The sequence below is a fragment of the Mesoplodon bidens genome (assembly GCF_964165515.1).
Source record: "Mesoplodon bidens genome assembly, chromosome: 2".
In the NCBI taxonomy this organism is placed as follows: Eukaryota; Metazoa; Chordata; class Mammalia; order Artiodactyla; family Ziphiidae; genus Mesoplodon; species Mesoplodon bidens.
Genome location: NC_138177.1, coordinates 157,830,396 through 157,855,100, shown reverse-complemented (window position 1 = coordinate 157,855,100; position 24,705 = coordinate 157,830,396). Strand labels below are relative to the sequence as shown.

Here is a 24,705-nt window from a genome sequence, read left to right as displayed (position 1 = left end):
AATGAGGACTTGAAGCTGCCGCCAAGGCCCCAGAGCCGGAGCTTCCAGGCTCCAAGGTGGGATTGGGGGGTTCCATCGCGGCTCCCCCCTGCTCCCCCCAGTCTTAGCGGCGGGTGAGTCACCAGAGCGCTCCCTACATAGTCGCCTCGCGCTGCGGAGCGTACCAACGCGCCGCCGCAGGGGGAGACAGCTCGACGGGCGTCCTCCGGGAGCCGTGGCGTCCTCTCCGCGGCGGCCGCGTCCCCAGGCTCGAGGCTCCGGGCCCCCAGAGCGGGGGCGGGGCGGGTGGGGCGGGCTCGCGGCCGCTAGGTCCCGGGCACTGCGGGGGTGGCCCTCCCCGCATCCAACTTGGTACACGCCAGCGGCGAGGCCAGGCCCAGCCCGGGCGGTACAATAGGGTTGGGCCGCGGCGGGGACTGGGCCGGCGCTGGGCGAGGAGCAGGATCGCGGCCGGAGCCGACAGACACTGGGCGGCCGGCGACTCCGAGCCCGCAGGCCACCAGCCGAGCCAGCCTCGACCTACCCCGGAGCTCCCTCCGCCTTCGAATCGTTGCCCGCCGGGCCGGGCCGGGCGTGATGCGCCGCGGGACCCCTATCCTGGCCGCTGGCCGCCGCCGCCGTCGCCGCTGCTGAAATCCCGAAGACTCCCCAGTGACGCCGCAGCCATGGAGAGCGGCTCACGTTCGGAGCCCGGTGCCGGTGCAGCCCCAGGTATGCCAGAGGCGAGATGAGAGAGGGGGATCGTGGGGCCTTGGACAGGCCGAGGATGAGGCCGGCCCGGTCGGCGGGGACCCCTCCCCTTCCGAGCCCTCTGACCACTTGGAAGTTCAAAAATAAAGGTTGCAGCGGCGTCGGCGGCTCTGGGCCACCGACGCATCTTCTGACAGCTGCCCCCTCCCCCATCCCGGGCGCTGGGACGTCCTGGGCGCCAGGATCCGCGAGGAACCCAATGTGGAGTTGTTGGTGACCCTTCCGCCCCAGCCCAGTGCCACCTCGGCTTCCCTGCCCTTATCCTTCTTCCCGATCCACCTCAGGCCCTGAAGATCCTCTTCTCCTGAGCTGGGGCGTCTGTCCCCCTCCCCATCCCCGGTGGGCACGTGTGACCCCAGCCTGAACGTGTGTGTCGGGGGTCCACATTCTCAGGCCTGAAGCCTTGCATACCGAAGCCTAGGCCCTGGCGCCCCCCCCCCCACGACCAGGCCCTAGCCCAGACCTCGCCCCCACCCCATCCCTCCAGCTGCCGCGCAAAGGGCCTGTTGCTGCTGCGGGCTGGCCGGGAGGGGAGGAGAGGGGAGGGGAGGTCTCTAGCGGCGGCTGCCAAGTAACCCGCCGGATAAAGGCGAGGGGGAGGGGGAGGCGGCATTGTTTGGGGCGAGGGCGGGAGCTGGGGAGTGGGCCGATTCCCCTGCAGCCTGGCCTACTCTGGAGCCCACCCAGGCCGATTTGGGGAGGAAGGGGACAGAAGTAAATCTGTCTACCCTGGTGCCCTCCTTCCCAGCCTCTCCGGTCCTGAGTCTTTCCCTGGAGAATGAGGTGAAGGCTTGAGGCCGGCACTCCAGGGACCTGCCACATCATTCCTCAGGCTGAGGCTTCTGATACCTACCCCCCTTACACACACACACACACACACACACACGCACGCACACACACACTCCCTCTCTCCCTCTCCCTCTCTCTCTCTCTCCTTCTCTCTCTCTCTCTCTCCCCCTCCCTCCCTCTTTCTCTTTCTCTTTCTCTCCAGGCCCCAGACCATCAAAGCTCTCTCCCCTCCCCTCACCCCACCAACCACCAGTGCCCAGGACTTCTGCAAATCCCTTTCGGATCTGGGAGCAGCTGATGAGGGGGTGGGGACAGGTTTCTGGTTGGGCCTGGGGTTGGAGGGAGGGATTTCTCCTTCTCTTTCTTCCTGGAAAGGGAGGGAAGAGCTTGATTACTGAGGACCTAAGTCCTGTTCCCACTGACTCAGGGGGGAGGTGGCCCCAACCCCACACCTCCCTAGAGTCCTAGAGCCTAATCCCTGTCACCTCCCTGCCCCCTGGGCCATGGGCCCAGGATGAAACAGTGTCTGTGGGTGCGGAGAGTGCAGGACAAGGTGGAGCCTCTTGGCCGTGGGTGGGATCCTCCTCATGCCAGTGTGGGTGCTTGGAGGGGATCCTGTGGGTGTGGGAGCTGGAGGACGCAAAGGGGAGGCTGTCAGACTGTTGTGGTTCGGGAGGTTTGTAGGCTGTGCTGGAACAATGGCACTTTGGTCCGTCTTGGCTCTGCTGAGCCTAAGAGGGGACCCAGGGAGGCCTAGGCTGGGTCAGTTCCATCTGCTTACTGGCCCTCTGCAGCTGAGGGTCTCTGGCACTGGTGTGTACATCGGGGCCTGAATGGCGGTGATTACTGGGCCAGAGATGAGAGCTGGAGTGAGTAGCTGGTTTATAAGCAGGTCACTGGAGTGGGATGTCTGGACTGAACGTGAGGGCATGGGCGGGTTGCTTGGCTGTATTGGGGGGTCCCTGAGTGGGTCCTGCATACAGGGTCCTGGATTGGGAAGACTTCTACACATAGGGACCTAGATGGAGTTACATGAGAACCTGGGTCAGGATGGTGGCTGGTCCCTACACAGAGAAGCTGAAGGTGACAAGGGCCCTTGTGAGTCAAGAGCTTCCAGGGAGTAAAGGAATTGTCCACTACACGTGCCCTTGTGAGAGTCTGAGGCATGGGTCTGAGACACCGAGTGTGTATGATGTGATTCCTGCCCTCTTTGAGTTCCCTTTGCACACTGAGCATTAACAGGAGGCAGCATGCAGCAAGGGTCAAGTGTGGACTGGAGCAAGTGACTTAACCTCCTCTGGCCAGTTTATGCCCCTGGAAAATGGAGGTAGTATTATCAACCTTGTGGGGTTAATGTGAGGGTCAGAGGTGATGTACCTAAAGGAACCTGGCACACAGACACCTGCAATACAGTGTTATTGCCATTATTGTCGTTATGCTTATTGGAACTGGTGCCAGCAGCGAGGTACGAAATATGGAGGAAGTGAGGGCAGGAATTGGGAGTCAGTTTGCTTAAGAGTGTAGACTCTGAAATCAAACAGTTTAAGTCTCCCCTTCGTAACTTACTACTGTGTGACCTTAGGTAATTTGCTTAAGTCTTAAATTTTCCCATCTATAAAATGACAGTAATGCTGGAAATTATCTCATAGAGACATTGGGATCATTAAGTTAGAGAAACGCATAAGACACTTAGGAGAGGCCCTGATACGTAGTCAATGCTCAATAAACGCTATTTATTTTTGTTGTTATTATTTTTAATTCCTTCAGAGGCCTGAGGTGGAGGTGTGATTAATTAGAACTTCAGGAGGTAAATGTAGGCCAGAGAGCAAGGGGGAGGTGCGTTCTAGACAGACATGAGCCAGGCTGTATCTGGGGAACAGAGGGCCCCATACTTGAAGTGGGGCAGTTGGGAGTAGGAGAGAGACCCAGGGGATGGGTGCAGCCATCCAGCGCAGCCATACTGATGCCCGCCATGTGCCAGCTTGGTGCTGGCTGTACAGATGGCAGAGAAGTGAATCAGAGTCATGACCCTCAGGGAGCTCCTAGCCCAGTGGGGGAAGCCGATGTGCTCACTGCTGGGAAGTCCAGGTATAACAGTGATACAGTGGTTGGTGGAATCTGCTTGTGGAAGACTTCACAGAGGAGGCATTTGACGTGGACCTGAATGGATGAGAAAATGGACTGCCTCTCTACATACAGCAGCCAGCCTGGCTGGCAGCTCCCACTGACAGTTTCTGTCCCTCCCTGGGTTGGTAGGCCCAATAATGAGGCCTCTAATGAGCTCCTAATGTGCAGTCATGCATATGCAAATAAGGAGGAAGGGGCACCAGGCCAGTTCACTCCCCCAGCTCCTCCTCCTCAGGGATGGGCATCAGCTGGTGGTGGGGCAGGGCTGAGGGAGCAGGGAAGGAACTGAAAGCAGGGCCCAGGCTGGGGTGGTGGCACTTGAGGGTGGTCAGGGCAGGTCTCAGTTCTGATTAATGTTGGGATTTTGGCCTCAAGCAGCTGGGGACCATGTCCTTGGGTCCCCACTGGGCCTTGGGGCCGGTAAGGCAGCCAACGAGCCAGCCCAGATAATGCAGCTTTGTTGGAGGTGGCAGCTCTGCCTGGCACCCCAGGGCACAGCCTTCAGCATCTCCACCATCACCTCTCAGCTGCAGCTCTGCCCCGAGGGGAGCAGAGAGCATGGTAGTGGGTAGACAACCTGGTATCTAGTGTTCCTCCCCAGTTATAAGAGGAGATATGGGCCAAGAATAGACCCTCCTGGTGATCCTACTTTATCTCCCACCCCTGTTTATTAAGGACCTTCTCTGTGCCACACGTAGCACTTAGTACGTCCCGTGCATTGTCTCATTTGATTCTCAGAACTATCCTGGTAGGGACTAGTATTATCCTCATTTTATTTATTTATTCAAATTTTCTTTTTCGTTTTTGGCTGTGCCGCGCAGCATGTGGGATCTTAGTTCCCTGACCGGGAATTGAACCCGCACCCCCTGCAGTGGCAGCACGGATTCTTACCCACTGGACCACCAGGGAAGTCCCATATCCTCATTTTATAGATGAGGCTCAGAGAGGGAAGTAATTTGCTTAAAGTCACACAGCTAGGTACTGGCAGAAACACGATTTGAGCCCAGGTCCATCCGACTCTAAAGCCTGTGCACCAAACCTCTATGCTGAATTAGCATGGCCAAGCCAGCTGGTGATAGAGTCTGGCCCACTGTCCTTGCATGACTGGTCTTCTATGGGTGTCTTGGTTTTAGGGACCCTGTGATCTTTTCTCTGGCAGGCAGAGGTAGAATCAGCAGAGCCCTGGGTCCTCTGTGCCTCCCGCTGGGTTGGAATCTGAGCAAGTCGGACCGGAAGGAGGCCCTGGACTCAGGCAGTGGTAACTGTTCAGCCAGTAGGCCATCCTCAGGCCTTGGTCTAAGTCTGGGCTTCTGTCCTCAGCTTCTAGGCCCCAGCGTGGGCAGCCCTGCTGGGGCTGAGGGAGGGCCCAAGCTGTGGGATGGGGTCATTTCCTGCCGCCTAAAATAACAGGAAGTGGGTGCTCCTGATTGGAGGCTGGGAACAATGGCCACCAACCGGGCCAGAGAGCTCTTCAGATCTGCAGTCTCAGGTGGGATCCCGGCTTTATCACCCACAGAGGCCCACGGCCTGGCCCCAGTGCCCTGCTGCGAAGGGCCTGTGGCCCAGGTTCGGAGGACCACCGGAGCAGGCTGTCCCTCTCCTAGTTCACTCCCTTTCAGAGCTGGCTCAGCTCTGTCCCGGCTGGGAGTAATGCTGCCCCCTAAGGCTCCCCTCTGTCCCAGCCCCATGATCAGGCATCTCCCAGGGTTTGTCCTTCCTGCCCACCCCATCCGCCCAGCCCAGATCTCTCCAGGAGAGGAAACCCAGGAGGCTGCCCCCTTTGGGTAGCAGAGTGAAGGAACAGACTGTCACCCTGATTTGGGACCCAAACCCAGCTTTGCTACTCACCAGCAAGTGTCTTAATCTCTCTGAATCTATTTCCTTTGTCAAATGGGGTAATAATGTCGACCTCATAGGATTGTGGTGAAGATGAAAAGGACTGAAGCTTTAAGGTGTTTAGCTATGCCTGACACAGCATTAGCTGTTGCTGCAGTTAACTGAACTTTCCCTGGGCCCAGGTAAAGGAGTGCCCAGAGGGGCAGGGCCGAAGTGACCTGGATGAGGCTGTGTAAATGTACTGGGACATCACGTCCCTGAGTGCTGTATGAATCTCTGAGGTTTCTGTCTGTGCCTCGGAGGGGGTGCCTGACTGCATGTGTGTGTGTGTGTGTGTGTGTGTGCGCGCGCGCGCGCAGATTTCTGAATCCCAGTAGGTCTGTTTTCTGTATGTAACAGGAGAGAGAAAAGAAACGTGTCTTGTCTCTAGCCATTATGCAGACTCTGTCCACATTGTCTGGGTCTCTCTCTCTGCAGTGTGTACCCTCTGTCTGCGTGTGTGTGTCTTTGCCCCTCTGTCGGCCTCCCTGTCTTCGCTTGTCTGGTCCAGTGCTGCCACCTAAGGAGCTGCTACGAGAGCCAGGAAGGCTCTGGCTAGGGGTCAGCTAGATGCTGACCTCTGCTGTCTGTGCAGCCCCTCCCCTGGGCACTCCCTTGCTCAGCCTCCTGGAGGAGGGCCACTCGCCCTCACACCTGCTCAGGTGCCCCACTTCTTGGCTCCTGGTGGCCAGCCTGGGCAGGCGCCTGCCTTCCCTGCATTCCTGCCCTCTGAGCTCAGTGCCTGCCTGCCCCACCTGCACCCTTCGTCTTCATGGGGGAAACCTCCCCAGGGGAACCACTGAATCACTTCCTTCTTCAGGGAACAGGCAGGAGCCTTAGGGAGGGGTGATGTGACACCCACCAGAAACAGTGTGACATAAGGGTTTTGTCATCAGACAGCCTTGGGCCCTGTCCTACCTCTGACACTGACGTAAGCAGTTCACTTAACCTGTCTAAGTGTTCGCACCTGGGGAACGGGGGCCCCTATAGCACTTTCCCTTTGGGGCTGTAATAAGAACTAGATGAGATAAGGGAAGGTGCCTGGTGTACTGTAGGGCTTCAGCTGTGTTTCCCTTCCTGGGCTGAGGAGCTGGCAGGGCACATACAAGGCTCTGATAGAGTAAAGACATTTAAGGTTAGAGAGGCTAGACTTTGGAGCAGCTTGGGGTTTTACTATGTTATCCACAGTGCATCCATCCATCCATCCATCCATCCATGCAGGTGTTCATTAAACAGACACAGAATTCCTACTCTGTGCTGGGTAGGTCCTGTATAAAGCTCTGGGCTGCAAAAAGGATTCTCGCCACCAACTCCTGCAGGGGCAGCAGGCAGACAAAAGGGCAGACTGAGTTATCGGTATTGTGAGAGGAGTTTTGGCCCAGGAGCAGTTGTTGGGGAGGGATGAGAGGAAAGGCCTGCCAGCGCCCAGAGGGTGGAGATGGGGAGTAAGCACCCTGAGACATGTGACAGGCCCTCCGAGAGACTTGGCCCCGATCTCTCTGCAGTCCTTCTTGGGTTTTCTGAGAAGACTAGACTTACTGACCCTGCAACCAGCTCCTGCACCTTTGCCCTGCTAATGCTCTTTGTGCCAAGAAATGAATACAAACTATCTGTCACTTATCCAGTTCTTAACAAATACTTCTGGTAGATATCAGCATAGCAAAATAAAACCTCACAATTTGACACACACAAAAATACAATAAAATGAGGTGGCTTGAAGGATCACATTTGATGATTGAAAATGGGAATAATCAGATATTGATTTAACCACACCATATAGATAATTAACCAAGGAATTAATTTGGCTTAACATAATTTGTTCTGAATAACACTGTCCCAATGATATTTCATCAGGGTTGGCATAATTCTGAGGAAAATATTTGGATTCGGGGTCAATAGTCCTCCAGGTCAGAAGAAGAATTCCAAACGTGCTACTTGCCTCTTGGGAAGTTTTTCCTGTTGAACTGCTGGAGTCAACACTCATTATTACTTTTATTAACTTCTCCCTGACTACCTTAGTCCAATAAGCTGCCCAGACTCAATTGAGGGGGAGTTGTTTTGCTTCCCTTCAAGTGCTCATCCCTTTGCAAGAAATTGCAACACGGGTTTGCTCACTATTAGAGCAAAAATCTCCTCCTCTGTGCACCTGCTTTAGGTGAGGGTGGCTTCCTGGTACTGTGCTTTATTCTCATTTCGGCAGCATTTCGTGACGGTCTCCACATACTGGGCACCACGGTAGCTGCTGTTGAAGCAGTGGAGAGCAGAGCAGATGCGGCCCAGCCCTTAGGGGGAGGCTGACAATAACAAAAGAACCAAACAAGGAAGTATAAAATCGTAACAGTCACAGTGCTCCAAACAAGAGGCACATGAAGCCATGACTATATATAATGAAGGAATTTACCCTGTTCAGAGAGGCCAGGGAAGGCTTCCCTGAGGAAATGATGCCTAAGCGAAGACCTGAAGGGTGAATGGGAGTTAAATAAGGAAAGATGGAGGGAAAAGAGCATGTGCAAAGGCCCTGTGGCAGAGGGAGTGTGCAAGGCTATCAGAATTAAAAGGTCAGTGTGGCTGGAGTGTAGAGAGCAAGTGGGGAGCGGGGGAGCAGAGGTGGGGACTCAAGAGGTATCGGGAGGGAGACAGGGGCTTCAGACTCTGCCAGACTTGCAGCCTGGGTTCAAGAATTTTGTCTTTCTCTTCAGAACAAGGAGAAGTCACTGTGAAGCTTCCAGTGGGGAAGAATACCATGGCCAGATTTGCATTTGGAAACAATTACTTTGGCTGCTCAGTGAAGAGCAGAGTGAGAAAGGGTGTGGGTAGGACAGTGAGGGGAGTTTGCAGTCATCCAAGGAAGAGAGGTGCTGATGGTATCTGCCAGGGTGGAGTTCATTGATACATTCATTCAACAAATAGCTGTGGAGCACCTGTGTGCCAGGCTCTGTTGGCCTTAGAAATAGAAGAGCTAAACAAAGTAGACAAAAATGTGTGCCCTCATGAAGATTACCTTCTGGGGGTGGGAGACAGTGTTAAAGTGCTACTAATGCTTACTGGGGAAAATAGAGTTGGAAGGAAAAAGAATACAGTTGGAAAGGGGAGGGAGACTTCAACTACAGTTTTTAGTTTTAAGGAGGGGATCAGGGAAGGCTCGAATGAGAAGTCACATACGGGTAAAGATCTGAAGGAGGTGAGGGAGTGAGACACGCAGGATCCTGGGGCAGAGAATTCTGGTGGAGGGAACAGCGAGGGCAAAGCCCCGAGGCAGAAGCATGCCTGTCACAAATAAGGAACAGTGGCCAGAAGAGATGGAGCAGGGGGAGAAGGGGAGGAGGAGAGGAGGCCAAGAGGTAATGGGTTGGAGAGTGAGGATCCCCAAGGCCTTGGAGGCCATTGTGATGCCTTTGGTTTTTCCTCCCTTGAGGTGGGGCGTCTTTGGAGGATTTTGTCAGTTCCCCAAGCAGGGATTGAACGTGGGCCACGGTTGTGAAAGCCTGCAGTCCTAACCACTAGGCCACCAGGGAACTCCTGATCTGACTTATTCTTGAAAAGAATCATTCTGCTGCTGTGGTGAGAAAAGACCAAAGGGGAACAAAGAATGGCAGCAGGGAGGCTTTTATGAGAGATGATAGTGGCTGGACCACGATGATAGAAGTGGAGACAGAAGTGATTGGATTCAGAATATACTTGGCATGTGAAGCCAAAAGGATTTACTGAGACATTAGATGTGAGCTGTGAGACAAGAAGAAAAGATTCTAAAATGACTCCAAGATTTTTGGCCTGAGAAACTGGAAGGACTGGGTTGCCATTTACCGAGATGGGGAACACTGGAGGAGGAGCAGGGTTTGGGGGAGAAAGATCGGGAGCTCAGTTCTGGATGTTAAATTTGGGGTGTCACAGACATAGAGAATGGACTTGAGGACACGGGGAGGGGGAAGGGTAAGCTGGGACGAAGTGAGAGAGTGGCATGGACATATATACACTACCAAATGTAAAATGGATGGCTGGTGGGAAGCAGCCGCATAGCACAGGGAGATCAGCTTGGTGCTCTGTGTCCACCTAGAGGGGTGGGATAGGGAGGGCGGGACGGAGACGCAAGAGGGAGGAGACATGGGGATATATGTATATGTATAACTGATTCACTTTGTTATACAGCAGAAACTAACGCACCATTGTAAAGCAATTACACTCCAATAAAGATGTTAAAAAAAAAATTGGGGCATCAGTAAGACATCCAGGGGTGTCAAGTAGGGAGTTGCATGAGCTAAACTGGCACTCAAGGGAGACGTCTGGGCTGGAGGTACAAATTTGGTTGTCATCAGCAGAGCAATGGTATTTAAAGCCATGAGTCTGGATGAGATCACCAAGGGAGTACGTGTAGACCAAAAAGAGATGAGGTCTTCACCGGAGCCCTGGGGCACTCCGGTGCTAAGAGGTTAGGAAGTTAAGGGGGGACCAGCAAAGAAGCCTGAGAAGTCACAGCCAGCAAGTTGAAGGAAATCGGGAGAGCTTGTTGTCTTCAGAGCCAATTGAAGAAAGTGTTCAAAGAGCACCGAGGGATCAACCGTGTCAAATGCGGCTGACAGGTCAGCAGGACGAGGACCAGGAAATGGTTGCTGACTTAGCAATGCGGAGGTCATTGGTGACCTTGAGAAGAGCAGTGTCATGGAGCAGTGGGCGTGAAGGCCTGACCCACGTGGGCGCTTGTGGCAGAGATGGGAAGAAGTGGACCAATTCTTCCAGGCAGGTGCTGCTTACTGAGCCCCTGTCAGGTGCCAGAGGTGGTGTACCTACTCACCATAGGTCCCAACACCATAGGCCCCAGCCTGAGGAAACTGGGGCTCAGACAGGTTCAGGGCCTGTCCAAGGTCCCACAGCAGAGCTGGAATTCCCTACTCAGGCCTGTCTGACTCTGAAGCCCAAGACCTTTCCACCCCGCTGCATCTGATGCCCAGGTGCAGGCCCTTCCAGGCCTCATCCCTCTACTTCTTCCGAGACTCCCTTCACAGGGCTAGTCAGAAGCTAGTTGGGGGACTTCCCTGGTGGCACAGTGGTTAAGAATCCGCCTGCCAACGCAGGGGACACAGGTTTGAGCCCTGATCTGGGAAGATCCCACATGCCACGGAGCAATAAGCCCGTGTGCCATAATTACTGAGCCTGCGCTCTAGAGCCTGCAAGCCACAACTACTGAGCCCAAGAGCCTAGAGCCCATGCTCCACAAGAAGAAAAGCCACTGCAATGAGAAGCCTGCGCACCGCAACGAAGAGTAGCCCCCGCTCACTGCAACTAGAGAAAGCCTGCGCAGAGCAACAAAGACCCAACGCAGCCATAAATAAATTTAAAAAAAAGTAATAGTGCTTTAAAAAAAAAAAAGAAGCTAGTTGGAAATTCACTGTCTTGCTTGGTGGGTGTGATTTGCCTAGGTGTAGACAAACAGCCGCCTACCAGTTTTCCTTGCAACACATGTAGCAGGCACAGGTGCTAGGAGAATGGCAATAAGCAGGCCTCAACCTCAGCCTTCAAGCTTTGTATTGATACCTACATACCTAGGCCCTCTGGCCCCAGACAGTCCTGGGTTCAATCCTGCCTCTGCCATATACTAGTTCTATGACCCTGGACAAATCACTTAGTGGGGTAAGTTTTGATAGTCTCATCTGTCAAATGGGGATAAGATTCTCAGAGCTCATATGAAGATGCAGGATGGGGATACAAAGGGCCCAGCTCAGTTCTCGGTATGTAGTAAGCACTCACTAAATGGTTGCCACTAGTTTTTTTGCCCATTGGAATTGGAAAGGAGTTTGCGGGTGGCTGGGAAGTCGACTAGCAGTGACCAGGCAGCCTTTTGGAGCTGGTCTGGTGAGAGCTGTCGTGAGCCTAGGGACTGGCAGAGTTTGAGGGACCACTGGGGGAAAAGGGCCTTAGCTGGGGCTCTTGCCTGGAGCCCAGGAAGCTGGAAGGGAAGGAATGAGGGGGAAATAGTGTGAGCGTCAGATAATTTCATTGTGTAACATGTGTTACCCCATACTGCCTGACACAGGGGCAGGAGGGTGTGGGGCTAAGAGCATGGGCTGTGGTGACAAACACTGGGTTCAAGTCCAGGCTCCTTCACTTCCCAGTTGAATGACCTCAAACTACTTTACTTAACCTCTTTTTGCTTTACTTTCCTCCTCTGTGTGAAAGAGATATTTATAGTGCCTTCCTCAGAAGTATTGTCATAAGGATTAAAACTAATATGTGTAAAATGCTCTCAACATAGGAAGCTCTCGAGAAATATACACATGTTAGCGGTTATTGTTGTCACTAACACTCATCACAGTCCTACTATCTGCACTTTACAGAAGAGCAGCTATGGCACAGAGAGGGCCTGTGACTAGCCCAAGGTCACACAGTTAGTGGGGAGGCCACATATTCAAATAGCCTGCCTTCTTCAGAGCCCACTGGACACCCGTCTCCCTGAAAAGGGTTCCAAAGCTGACTCCTTGGGAGTGTCCTCTCCCTGCATACACATTGTCACACACAGGGATGGGGAGTTTGTCACCTCCTGAGAGGGCCACCATTCCTAGAGCAGAGGACCCTGCATGGTGGAGGCACCTGGTGAGAGCAAAAAATGCTTCCTTAGATTGACCTTTCCATGGACCCTGGCCCTGATCCCTACACCCAGGCAATGGCTGTGTCCCCACCAATCCCCTCAGTGCCCAGAGGGCAGCAGTAGATGGCACCAGGGCTCAACATGCAGAGGCTTCTCTTTGGCAGCTTCATAAGACCCACAGGAAAAGAGAGGGAAGTATTGTTTTCTGGCACATGAATTGTTCCAGGCACTTCACTAACATGCCTATCAGCTTGGGCTTATAGTCCCCATTTTACAGATATGAAAACCGAGGCTTAGAGCAGTTGAGTGGCTTCCCCAAGGTTATCAGGCCCTCTCTTCCTGTCTTGGGGTGGTGAAGTCAGAATCAGGCCCTCATCAGGCTGACTCCCAAGCCTGTCTTTCTGTTGCGCTATAGTGTACTTGTGCTCACATGTGTGCATGAACATGTATACACCAAATCATGTGTTTTCCTTACTTGGCACTTTGGTGTCTTTTACAGGGACCCTGAAATATCAGTGTCTTAAAAGAAGAAATCTGAGGGTGGTTGGGAAAGAAAAAGAAGATGACAAAGGGGATGTTGCTGGTTGCCTACCCTTTTGGGGGTTCCACACGGGCATCCCACTGTGCCCAGCACTGGCAGCCCCTGAGCACCAGGCCTTGGGATGGGCACTGTGACCCCAAGGTAAAGCAGAAAGGCGAGGGAGGCAGATATGGAAACCAATCATTACCATTTGGTGCACTAGTAACTACTACAAACTTCTCAGCTTTTCCGATACACCCTGCTCCCTTCTGCCCCTTGGCAAATGCTCTTCTCTTAGCCAGAACCCTCTCTTCCTTGGTTTGCCAACTCCAGCTCATCCTGGACCTCAGCTTGGCTATAATTTCTGCAGGAAGCCCCTCCAATATAGGTTAACCATCTCTGCTTTGCTACCCCAGACATAGTACTTATTCTATACTGTAATCGCCTAGCTATCTGTCTGTCTGCCCTGCTAGAGTGTGGGCTCCACAGAGGCAGGGACTGTGGCCATTTTCTCACCATTATATCATTAGTATCTGGAAGAGGGCCTGGCACATGGAAGGAACTCAATAAACATGTATGAATGAATGAATATCAGCTGGACAAGGGAGAGAGCTACATGTTGAACTGATGGCACAGATGTTCTATCTGACTTTCTCTCCTCTCTTGTGTTGTTCTTCCAGATGTGGCAGCCAGGACCCCTCCAGAGCCAAGACCTTCTCCAGAAGGTGACCCCTCCCCACCACCGCCACCACCACCGATGTCAGCCCTGGTGCCTGACACTCCCCCAGACACCCCTCCCGCCATGAAGAACATCACTGGCCCTAAGCAGCTCCCACTGGAACCAGAGAGCCCCTCAGAGCTGGTAGGGCCTAGGCCAGCCCCACAGCAGGAAGAGTCCCCTTTCTCAGAAGTGAAGATCAGGGGACCCACCCCACCAGCCACAGGCCCACGGGATGCCAGGCCTCCTCGAAGGAGCAGCCAGCCATCTCCAACAGCAGTGTCAGCTGCCGACAGCCCTCCCACGAAGCAAGGTATATGTGATGTCCCTAGTCCTGGGCCCAGTCCCAGCCCTGGATGATGCCACAAGAGGGAGTCTCTACCCTGGAGGAGATAAGAAAAGGCATGGGATGAGGCCTTCGGGGAGGGCCCTGAGGCTGACTCCCCTCTTGGGGGAAGCTCTTGACCTAAGTCTCTTCTTGTTCCCTCTATTAAGATGCAAAGAAGGCAGGAGAGAGACACAAGCTGGCGAAGGAGCGTCGGGAAGAGCGGGCCAAGTACCTGGGTAAGTGTGTGGGAAGCAGTAGCATCTTCTTCAGCGTCACCACCATCGACGTCCTATTGGTAACACTGACACTTCTGGAGCATCTATTATGTGCACTGTGCTAGGAGCAGTATGCTTATCCCACTTAACCCTCTACCCATTCTGAGGATGGGGAAACAGAGGCTCAGAAAGATGAAATCCTTTGCCTGAGCCACACAGCTAGGGGCGTAGCTGAGATTCAGACCCAGAAGCCTCATCTCACCCCAAGTCTCACGCTCCTAATCACAGTACATGAGTATCTGTACAGCAGACCCCAAAGTCAGACGGGGATCTGGCACTAAAGAGCTTGTTTCTCCTTCGGTGCCCAGTGACCATGAGGCCAATGGGGGAGAAACAGGCCTCCCGTTGGGGAAGCCCTCATTCTGAGGCCTCACCCCATCTTCAGGATGCCCTTCAATTTGAGGGCGGAGTCTGAGAGCAGAGGCACCTCCCCCACAAGCAGGCAGGGGGAAGACCCACCCAGGGTCGGAGGAACAGGCAAGGCCACTTGGAGGAGACACTTGCTGGGCTGGGCGCTGCAGGACTGCTCACGCCCCCGGGGGCTCCTTTCCCCACAGCGGCCAAGAAGGCGGTGTGGCTGGAGAAGGAGGAGAAGGCCAAGGTGCTGCGGGAGAAGCAGCTCCAGGAACGCCGGCGGCGGCTGGAGGAGCAGCGGCTCAAAGCCGAGCAACGCCGAGCAGCCCTGGAGGAGCGGCAGCGGCAGAAACTGGAGAAAAACAAGGTGCGTTTACACTGAATTCTGACCAGGTGCACGTGGATCTGTGTGCGTGTGTGTGCACACATCTGCACACTGGCTTAGTGTGTATGCACATCTGTGTTCATGTGTCTGCAGTTGTGTGCCATGGGTACTACATCTGGGCATCTGTGCAGATGTGTTTGGTTCTGTACACGCCAGGGTGAGCACTTGTAACCCTGTGCTGTCAGTACACGTATGTGTGTGTGTGTGCCCCACGTGTGTGTGTATAGGTGTGCAGAGATGTGTCTGTCTGAGTGCGTTGAGTGAGCTCCTAGTTAGGAGAACCCTGGCTTGAGCACCATGAAGATATGAAGGAAAAGGCGGCCTGGCCCTGCCCCGGGGCCTCAGGCTAAAAGCAAACACAGCTCCAGGGTCAGGATCCTCGTGCCAGTGGCCCACCTGGGAGTCCCAGGCACGGAGAGTCCCGCTCCATCCTCAGAGAAACAGCTCATACACTCAGATAATGAGTCAAGAACAGTGAAAAGCTCCCCAAGAACAAGTTGAAAGGGATCTGTTGCAAACTGTCTTCAATCATAGGGGGAAGCACTGTCCCAGGAGAGAGAGGGCCTTTCTCCCAGGTAGGAGGAATGATTCTTAGCCCAGACCCTTCCCCTTTGCCCCCTCCTCACCAGGAGCGATATGAGGCAGCCATCCAGCGGTCAGTGAAGAAGACGTGGGCCGAAATCCGGCAGCAGCGCTGGTCCTGGGCAGGGGCCCTGCACCACAGTTCCCCAGGACGGAAGACCAGTGAGTGCGCCCGAGGGGCCACAGGGTGGGCGGGGGAGGTTGGGGCCTGAGAGGTGGGGGAAGGGAGCAGCTTCAGTGCAAGGAGCTGGCAGCTCCCTGCAGCAGGTATGCCCTGTTTCGTGTGACTTGTGCCTTCTGGAATGATCTGTAAACCCAAGTCTGTACAGCCAAGTCCTTTACAAGGACTTCCACTATCAAGTCAGAGGTGGAGTCTCTTCATTTGGTTTGCTCTTCAAACCTCTGTCATTTTAGATTAGCCTTCTTTGCTCCTGTCAATTACTATTAGTTGCTGATACATAGAAGAGCACTTTAATACCCTGCAGACACTGGATGTTTAAAGAAAACAGCCACCCCCTTATGTATCTGTCTTGGAAGGTAGATTTTTGTCTCTGAGTTTTCTTCACGTAGGGCCATCGCGGATTTTGGTCTGACTTTTTGCTGGCATGTATGTACTGCTGTGTTTGGATGTCTTTATGTAATGGCAAGACTCTCTTTCTCATTGTGCATCTTTTGGCGTATGTGCTCGTGGATCTGTGCGTTACGTGTCTTAATATGTGTTTGCCTTGGTGTGTTTGTGGCCTTGTGTACCTCAGTGTGGGTTCCCAAGTCAGACGGGATTGGGTCAGGATCCCAGCTCTGGCACGTGTGGTGTGACCTCTGACTTCTTGCTGTCTCACTTTGTTCATCTGTAAAATGGGGATAACAGTACTACTTGCCTCCGAGGTTGTAGGTAGATGTTGGGGAGGATCAAGTGTGGTAACATGTGTGTGGTGCCCGGCACAGTGCCTGGTACACGGTAAGCATCCAGCAAATTCTAGCTGTTACAAATATGATTAAGTTGTTTCAATGTATTTGTGCCTGTGTGCATCTGGGTCTGACCCTCTTTCTGTTGTTTTTGTTTCTGTATCTGTGCATGTCTGCACACACGCATGCATGTGGAAGTACCTATCACTCTATATGCCCGGGCCTGCACGTCTTTGTCTTTGTGTGTCCCTATGAATATGTGGATTTGTGTGAGTGACTTTGACCATGGGTTCTTCTGTTTAGGAACGTCTCTGCATTTGTCCCAGTACCGTGGGTGTTGTAGCCATAGAGCCTTGGCTGGGCAGTGCCAGCAAGTGCCGATGCTGGGTGGTTATGGGGGCGGGGTTGCAGCACCCAGCCCTAGGGAGTGACTTCCTGGCCAGGAAGGCTGTAGTTTCTCTAGTTTTACTCCATCTCCTTCCTCTGTTCCTTTTCCGTCGGCTCCCCCAATCCAGGTTGTCTCTGGTCACCTACCCACCCCCCCACCCCCGTCCTCTCAGAGCCGAGTCTGCCTCCTCCTCCCCTTCCTAGCCTGCCCACTCCTCCCTGTCCCCTCCTGCCCGCGGAGCATCCTGCATGGAAGGCCTCAGTGCCCCCACTGGCTCCCGTCCGGCCCGGCCCTAATGCCGTGTGTTTTCCCCTCCAGGTGGGAGCAGGTGCTCCGTGTCGGCAGTAAACCTGCCCAAACACGTGGACTCTATAATCAACAAGCGGCTCTCAAAGTCCTCTGCCACACTCTGGAACTCCCCCAGTAGAAGTAAGAGAAGGCCCAGCCCTCCTCCCTCCAGAGCTCCTGTAGTCCCCACCAAACCTCATCCAGAGCTCAGCAAGAACCCCAGGTCCCAGGAGCCCTCACATACCCCAGGTCTCCATCCCCACTCGACCCCACTCGGGGCTCTGCACCCCTCGGGGGAGCCGGCATTTGGGTCTGGGCCCTGCGAACAGAGGTGTGCCCCACAGGGGAGGAGAACAGAGACAAAGGGCAGTGACCCAGCAGGCAGAGAGCCTGGCTGGGGCCTCAAGAGCAGGTGGGTTGGGGGTGGGACTGGCGGTAGAGGGTGGGAATGGGCAGGCAGCCTCATCTCCAACCACAGCCAGCTGGCCTAGGCCAGCCTTAGGCAGGTGGCCTTGCCCCCGAGTACCCGACGAGCCTGGGTGCCGTGTGTGGAGGAGCCCTCTTATTCTGACTCCACCCTGGAGGGCCCATGCCACCCTGCCTTCTCTGCTTTCAGAGCCCCAGCCATGGCCTTGGCTGGCTCCAGAGCCTTGGCCAAGGAGGGTGGCACAGCCCCTGTGTTCCCACCATGCCCTGGTGCTCACATGTGAAGGGGCCATGGTAGGAGTTATTTATAAGTTTCTCCAGCTTTTATTTGGTTGCTCTGTTGCCTAGCAACCAAATCAGCTGCTGTTACCAACCCCACCTGACTGAAGCTTAAAAATAACCCAGCAGCTGAGGGGACAGAGCAGGGTGGCCCAGGGCAGCCAGGCCCCCCTAGCAGCCTGTCCCTGGCATGGGATGCACAAAAGCTGGGCCTCTCCTCAGTCAGAGGAGCACAAGGAACCCCACTGTCCCAGATCCATGGGGCATGCCTCCCCAGGCCAGCCCTCTGAGAGCAGGAAGTGGGACATGGAAGTGGGCGGTTGGGTCTGCCACCAACCTTGGGTGGCTCCTCTCTATACTCAATGCAGAACCCTTTCACCTGGGGAGAGCGGTAGGAGGGGACCCTCTAGCCCTGCAGGACATTGCCATGGGAAGTGTCTCGTTGCCTGGGTCTGCAGTGGAGGTCAGACCCCAGGACGGACCTGTGTAACCCCCACAACTGGGGGGAGAGGTCTCCTGGGGGAGGAGACTCCTTGAGCTCAGCATGGGGGTGGTACCTGGTGGTCTCCGGATGCCTCTGCCTGCTCTGGCCCTGCGGTAACCCGCTTCTCCCGGCATCTCCCCCTAGATCGCAGCCTGCAGCTGAGCCCATGGGAGAGCAGCATTGTGGACCGTCTGATGACGCCCACCCTCTCCTTCCTGGCACGGAGTCGCAGTGCAGTCACCCTGCCCCGAAATGGCCGGGACCAGGGTAGGGGCCACGGTCCTGGGAGAGCCCCCTTGAGAGGCGGGACAGGGGCCAGCCTCGTGAGTGGGCCGCGCCCCGACCACACTCATCCCTCCGCAGCCGTGCCCGTGTGCCCTCGCTCGGCCTCCGCCAGCCCCCTGACGCCGTGCATCGCCCCCCGAAGTGGGCACCGCTGCACCCCCGCCGGGGAGCGCCGCAAGGCCAGCGCCGGGGGCAGCCCTGCTCCGGCCCGCCTCCGGCCTGAGGCTTCGCTGGTGAGTGGTGGGGACAGGGATCCCATCCAGGGCAGTGTGGGCGCCTCTGACCTCTGCTCCCCCTCTCTACGCTCTCCTTAACCCTCCTCCCCAGGTGCAGAAAAAGGAGAAGAAGGACAAGGAGCGGGAAAACGAGAAGGAGAAGAGTGCCCTGGCCCGAGAGCGCACCCTCAAGAAGCGCCAGTCGCTGCCTGCCTCTCCGCGCCCGCGCCTCTCCACTGGCAACGCAGAGCTCAGGTGGGCCGGGCAGTGGGGCACCGCCTGCCTATGCCAGCCAGCCAGGCAGCTGGCTAGCCAGCCAGGCAGCCATTCATTCGTAAATATGTGTTAGGCACCCACCTCTGGAAGGAAAGCTCCTTGAGGGAGGATTTTTTTGGGGGTTGGGGGGAGTGTTTTGATCACCGAAGTACCCTAGCACCTAGAACAGTGCCTGGCGTCTGGTAAGCACTCAACAGATACCTGCTGGATGCATGAATGGTCCTTGCCAGGTACTGTTCTGGGTGCTGAGGATGTTTCTGTGAGCCAAACCAGACCTAGTTCTTTTTTTTTTTTAACGTTTATTTATTTGGTTGCCCTGGGTCTTAGTTGTAGCACGTGGGCTTCTTAGTTGCAGCAGGCAGCCTCCTTAGTTGTGAAAGGTGAACTCTTAGTTGCAGCATGCATGTGGGACCTAGTTCCCTGACCAGGGATCAGACCCAGGCCCCCTGCATTGGGAGCACAGAGCCTTAACCACTGCGCCACCAGGGAAGTCCCTAGGCCTAGTTCTTGCTCTTATTAGTCTTACTGGCTATTGGGGAAACAGACATTAATCAAAGAATCACAAATGAATATGTAATTACAAACTGGGATGTATGCTCTAAAAGGAAAGTTTATGTTTCTGTGAGAGCACATAAGGTGGGGTGTTGACCCAAGCCTGGGGAGGACACTTCGCTGAGGAAGTGACATGCTGAAAGTGTGTACATGTGTGTGCGTGGACACTCTGTGCCCTCAAGGTCTAACTCTTCTTTTTTTCTCCCAGTCCCAAATCCAAGGCCCGGCCATCCTCTCCCTCCACATCCTGGCACAGGCCTGCCTCTCCCTGCCTCAGCCCAGGGCCAGGTCATGCTCTGCCCCCAAAACCACCGTCCCCCCGAGGTACCACTGCATCACCCAAGGGGCGGGTTCGGAGGAAGGATGAGGCAAAGGAGAGCCTCAGTGTGGTGGGGCCTGAGGACAAGAACCAGAGCAAGGGCAAGGCCAGTGACGAGAAGGAGCCTGCAGCCCCAGCCTCACCAGCACCCTCGCCTGTGCCCTCACCCACCCCAGCCCAGCCCCAGGAGGAGCAGCCCACAGAGATCCCTGCAGGTGGGCAAGGAGAGAAGAGGCCAAAAGGTGGGCAGGGCAGAGAAGCCAGCTTTGCCTGTGAGGGGCAGGCGGTCAGAGGTGTGGGCTGCCAGAGATGCCTGGGGACTGGGTGTTGGCAAAAGGAGGCTCCTGCCAGAGAGGAGGACCTCACTGCTCTGAGTTGGTGGCAGGAGTTGGGCGGGTTGGCCACCTGGATCGCCCTGAGGTCCAGGAGGCACGGGGGCGTGCAGGGGTGATGGAGGTGCCTGTGCTGGTGTGTGCTGATTCCTGGTCCTGGATCCCGCTCCAGATACAGCAGTCTTGACCTCACCCCCAGCCCCTGCTCCCCTGGTGACCCCTAGCAAACCGATGGCTGGCACGACTGACCGAGAAGAGGCCACTAGGCTCCTGGCTGAGAAGCGGCGCCAGGCCCGGGAGCAGCGGGAGCGCGAGGAACAGGAGCGGAGGCTGCAGGCAGAAAGGGACAAGTGAGCACGCCCTCGGGGATGGAGGAGGCCTTTACAGGGGCTGGAGAAGAAGCTGGGTATAAGCCTGAGTCTCCTCTGTCCCCCAGGCGAATGCGAGAGGAGCAGCTGGCTCGGGAGGCCGAGGCCCGGGCAGAGCGGGAGGCCGAGGCCAGGAGGCGGGAGGAGCAGGAGGCCCGGGAGAAGGCGCAGGCGGAGCAGGAGGAACTGGAGCGGCTGCAGAAGCAGGTGCCCCCGCGGGGCGGGGCGCGGGCGCCTCCTCGTGGCGGGCCTGGGGTCGACCGGGAGGGACAGCTGGATGCCGGCTGCCTAAAGCTCACGGGGTTCTCTGGCAGAAAGAGGAGGCCGAAGCTCGGTCCCGAGAAGAAGCGGAGCGGCAGCGTCTGGAGCGGGAAAAGCACTTCCAGCGCGAGGAGCAGGAGCGGCAGGAGCGCAAAAAGGTGTGCAGAGCGGCGGGGCAGGAGTTCTGTGGGCGGGGCTTGGTCCTAGTGGGCGGGGCCAGCTCCTGGCTCAGTCCCCACTCCGTTGGAGGGGCTGGTGGGGCTGGGAAGGGGGCCCTGCCTTGGACTTGTAGAGGGTAGGACAAGAAGGAGTTGGGGTGAGGTCGGCTTCCTGGCCTGGAAAGAATGGATATGAGCTGGAAGGGCCTTAAAACTCCAGGACCAGGACTAGCTGGTGGGAGGTTGAGAGTTAGGGCGGGGCTTGGGCCTAACTGGTGTGGGGCTTCCAAACAGCGCCTGGAGGAAATCATGAAGAGGACTCGGAAGTCGGAAGCTGCTGAAACCAAGGTCAGGATGCCTCCAAGAGCGGTGTTGGGAGTGGAGGTCCGGTGCGGAAGGGAGGTTGGGGAAGGCATCCAGGGTGGAGGAGGGAGGCCGTCTGGGAGGCTGCTCAGGGTCTGGGCTGGGGAGAGAAGAATTCAGCAGCTCAGTGGGATGGGGCCAGATATCCCCTTGAGCCTGACTGCTCTTCCTCTTCAAAGCAGAAGCAGGACAGAAAGGACGCAAAGGCCAACAATTCCAGCCCAGGTAAAGGCCTGTCCCCCTCGTTTCCATCCCGATCCTCAGACCTCATCCTTTCACCAGCCCCTAACTGGTGGCCATTCCTTCCCAGGGATAGACCCTGTGAAAGCCATAGAGGCTCGGCCCTCCGGGCTGCAGAAGGAGACTGTGCAGAAAGAGGAGCTGGCCCCCCAGGAGCCTCAGTGGAGGTACCAGCTCCCAACCCCAGGGGCCGAGAACAGGGAGGCAAGGTCAAGCTGGTGCTGTGGGGTACCTGGGCTGTCCTACGCTGGGAGGTGCCTAAGCGTTGGCCTCTGCATCCACAGCCTGCCAAACAAGGAGTCGCCGGGGTCCCTGGTGAATGGCCTACAGCCTCTCCCAGCACACCAGGAGAATGGCTTCTCCCCTAAAGGACCCCCTGGGGACAAGAGTCTGGGCCGAACTCCAGAGGCACTCCTGCCCTTCGCAGAGGCAGAAGCCTTCCTCAAGAAAGCTGTGGTGCAGGCCCCGCAGGTCACAGGTAGGTTTCCCTGTCTCCCGGACCTATATCTGTACCTCCCAGCAGCCTTCCCTGGCCTCCTCAGCCGTGCCCTCTCTTCTCCTAGCTCTGTCAGAGGCCCTCTCAGGCTCTACCCTGAAGACCCCCAGCCGTCTGAGCTTGGAGCCTGGTTTCCCCTGACTGTTTTCCCTCCTGCTTTTTTCCCAGAAGTCCTTTAAGGGATTGCCTTGGATCCAGGCACAACTATGAGGGCTCCTTTGCATCATCTACCAGGATGTCTGCAAGAGAAAGAGACAGAACAAAGCTGGAAGTGGCCTGGGCCCCTGAGGGTTGGGTCCTCTCTGTTATTTTTAACCTGCACCTTATAGACTGATGTCTCTTTGGCTGGAGCCCCTCAGTGCATTCGTGTGCTCACACGCGCGGACACCCCCACCCACCCACCCACACACACATACACTCACAGCCTCTCTGGCCTCCTCCCATGGGGAAGGGCTACCTGTAGTATTTGCCTTGGTTTGGTGGGGTACAGTGGATGTGAATACTGTAAATAGCTTGTGCTCAGACTCCTCTGCGTGGAGGGGTGGGTGCAAGAGGCAGACCCTCCCAAGACTCCCTGGGGAGATCTTCCTCCCTCTATTTAACTGTGACTGAGGGGGAACCCAGGTCTGGGGATGGGGGGCACCTTGGGCCACAGGATACTGGTTGCTTTAGGGGTACCCATGCCCCCTGCCCTCGCCTGGAATCAGTGTTATTGCATCTGATCAAATTTCTCCAGAAATAAAATGAGAATAATTCTGCCAGTGCTGTCTCTTCTTGGGGCTGGCAGTGGGGCTGGGAGCAGGTGGCCTCCTGAGTTCTAAGAAGAACTTGAGGAGCCAGGGGCCTGCAGATATCCATCCCTACCTGGTATCAGTCCTAGACATCCTGCCTGTGGCCTTCCTTTTTGTCAGTTATTCATTTAACACAAATGGTTACATCTACCCGGTACCAGGCAGTGGGGCTTCTGTGCCAGGGATGCAGTAGTAGGAAAAGACTTGGCCTCTGCTCTCGTGGAGTTGACAAGTCTAGCAGGTGAGCGTCAGAGGCACAGTCATCCACTCAACATCCATTCGCATCGCCCCTTCCTCATTCCAGACAGAATCCTGATTTTGTTCAGGTGGCTGTCTTCCTCCTGGATCCCACCCTGTGCTTCAGCAGACATGGCTCCTAAGCCCAAGGGTGAATCATGATTGTAATTGATGGTCCCACGCCCCTCGGGATGGACTGGTTTAGGTACGGGCATGGGACACAACTGCAGCCGGCGGATACAAAAAAAAGTCTCCCCGGGTTTCTAGGAAAGGCTCCCTCACTTTTGAGAGAAAAAATGCCATGTGGGAGCCAGCCTCTAAGATGACCTCCCAGCGTCCCCCACCTTCTGGTGTTCTCACCCTGTGTAGTCCCTTCCCTTATAGAACCAGGGCTGGGCTGATAGAATACAGCAGAAGTGGTGGTGTGTCACGTCTGAGATGAGGTCCTAAAAGACACCGCAGCTTCTGACGTGGTTTCTTGGTCAGTCTGGAGGAAGACGGCGAGCACTACATTAGGAACGGCCTATGGAGAGGCCCACGTATGGACGGACCAAAGCCTCCTGCCAACAGCCACGTGAATAAGCTTGGAAGTGGATCCTCCAGCCACAGTTAAGCCTTCAGGTGACTTCAGCCCTGGTCAAAAGCTCGACAATAACCTCATGAGAGACCTGCCAGAACCAACCAGCTAAGCCACTCCAGTTAAAATGTTACTTTAAGTTTTGTGGGGCTTCCCTGGTGGCGCAGTGGTTGAGAGTCCGCCTGCCGATGCAGGGGACACGGCTTCGTGCCCCGGTCCAGGAAGATCCCACATGCCGCGGAGCAGCTGGGCCCGTGAGCCATGGCCGCTGAGCCTGCGCGTCCGGAGCCTGTGCTCCGCAATGGGAGAGGCCACAACGGTGAGAGGCCCGCGTACCGCAAAAAAAAAAAACCAAAAACAAAAGAAAACTAAGTTTTGTGATAATTTCTTACACAGCAATAGTTAACTAAGACCCATAATGAAGAGAAAACTCTACTAGTATGACAGGAAGTCCAACTGTGATGCCTGGAATTGCTGCATCCATCCTGCTAACCTGAGGACAAAGCCAACATCCAGGAGGCAGAGCAGTGAGGTGGGGGGAACTTAAAAACCTTGAGAATCTCACTGAATTAACCCACCTCAAAACCATTCCTACCACTAGACTACTTTCCTTGTGTTTAAGACAATGGAGTTGGGTTTTCTGTTATTGTGGTCAAAAGCTTCTAACACATCTAGGGACCTAGATGATAAATATATAAATGCATTTCCCTGCGAGCTGAGATGAAGAAAATGAACTGGATGAAAAGATAGCCAACAACAGGGAGACCTACTCAGAGAAAGTGTCCTCTAAAGATGCAGCATTTCAACTTGACCTGAATGATGAGGTGGAGCAAGCCGTGTGAAAAAGAGCAGGGAGAAGAGTTGCAGGGGGCGGCATCAGGGTGTGAGAAGCCCCAGAGGAGTGGGGGCAGGACCAGTGCTACTGGGGCACTGTGAACAATGGGGAGAGCTGGGGTGGGGGGAGGAGAGGTGGGCAGGGCCAAGTCACAGGTGTCGGGGATGAGAGGGGCGGGGAAGGGACTAACAGCTTCTAGGCCCTCTCCTTAGTGAGAGCTCCTTTGACACCCCTCCCAGCCCCCAGCTCATATTCACACCAAAGCAGAGGTGCCATTTCCCTGAAGGCAGTACCCTCTGAATACTGCTGCAGGAGAATCACTTACTTATTCATTCAATCAATTGTG

The 24,705-nt window shown here is 55.5% G+C and overlaps 1 protein-coding gene across 10 annotated transcripts; it reads left to right on the top strand.

Moving 5' to 3' along the window:
* The first annotated feature begins 351 nt into the window (after positions 1–351).
* On the top strand, positions 352–22,680 carry MAP7D1 (MAP7 domain containing 1). 10 transcript variants are annotated; one of them, XM_081226650.1, is made up of 18 exons: positions 354–711; positions 13,322–13,672; positions 13,855–13,923; positions 14,520–14,683; positions 15,331–15,445; positions 16,896–17,006; positions 18,199–18,321; positions 18,418–18,572; positions 18,667–18,809; positions 19,591–19,943; positions 20,206–20,383; positions 20,470–20,608; positions 20,716–20,820; positions 21,115–21,168; positions 21,363–21,408; positions 21,494–21,590; positions 21,708–21,901; positions 21,987–22,081. In XM_081226650.1, exons 1-18 carry the CDS (start codon positions 666–668, stop codon positions 22,058–22,060), a joined length of 2,517 nt encoding a protein of 838 aa, XP_081082776.1. In that variant the 5' UTR covers positions 354–665; the 3' UTR covers positions 22,061–22,081. The 10 variants fall into 10 exon arrangements, with proteins under 10 accessions (XP_081082770.1, XP_081082777.1, XP_081082772.1 ...); XM_081226652.1 differs by having other exon boundaries at positions 356–711; positions 19,591–19,916; positions 21,366–21,408; XM_081226644.1 differs by having other exon boundaries at positions 352–711; positions 18,199–18,572.
* Positions 22,681–24,705: the final 2,025 nt, after the last annotated feature.

What these genes read in the sequence shown, in the direction of transcription:
- MAP7D1 (XM_081226644.1), top strand. Translation starts at nt 666, where the DNA reads ATGGAGAGCGGCTCACGTTCGGAGCCCGGTGCCGGTGCAGCCCCAG. An exon ending in AGAGCGGGCCAAGTACCTGG is followed by an intron (nt 13,924 to 14,519) that starts GTAAGTGTGTGG and finishes CTTTCCCCACAG; the next exon opens with CGGCCAAGAAGGCGGTGTGG. An exon ending in AGGAGAGAAGAGGCCAAAAG is followed by an intron (nt 19,944 to 20,205) that starts GTGGGCAGGGCA and finishes ATCCCGCTCCAG; the next exon opens with ATACAGCAGTCTTGACCTCA.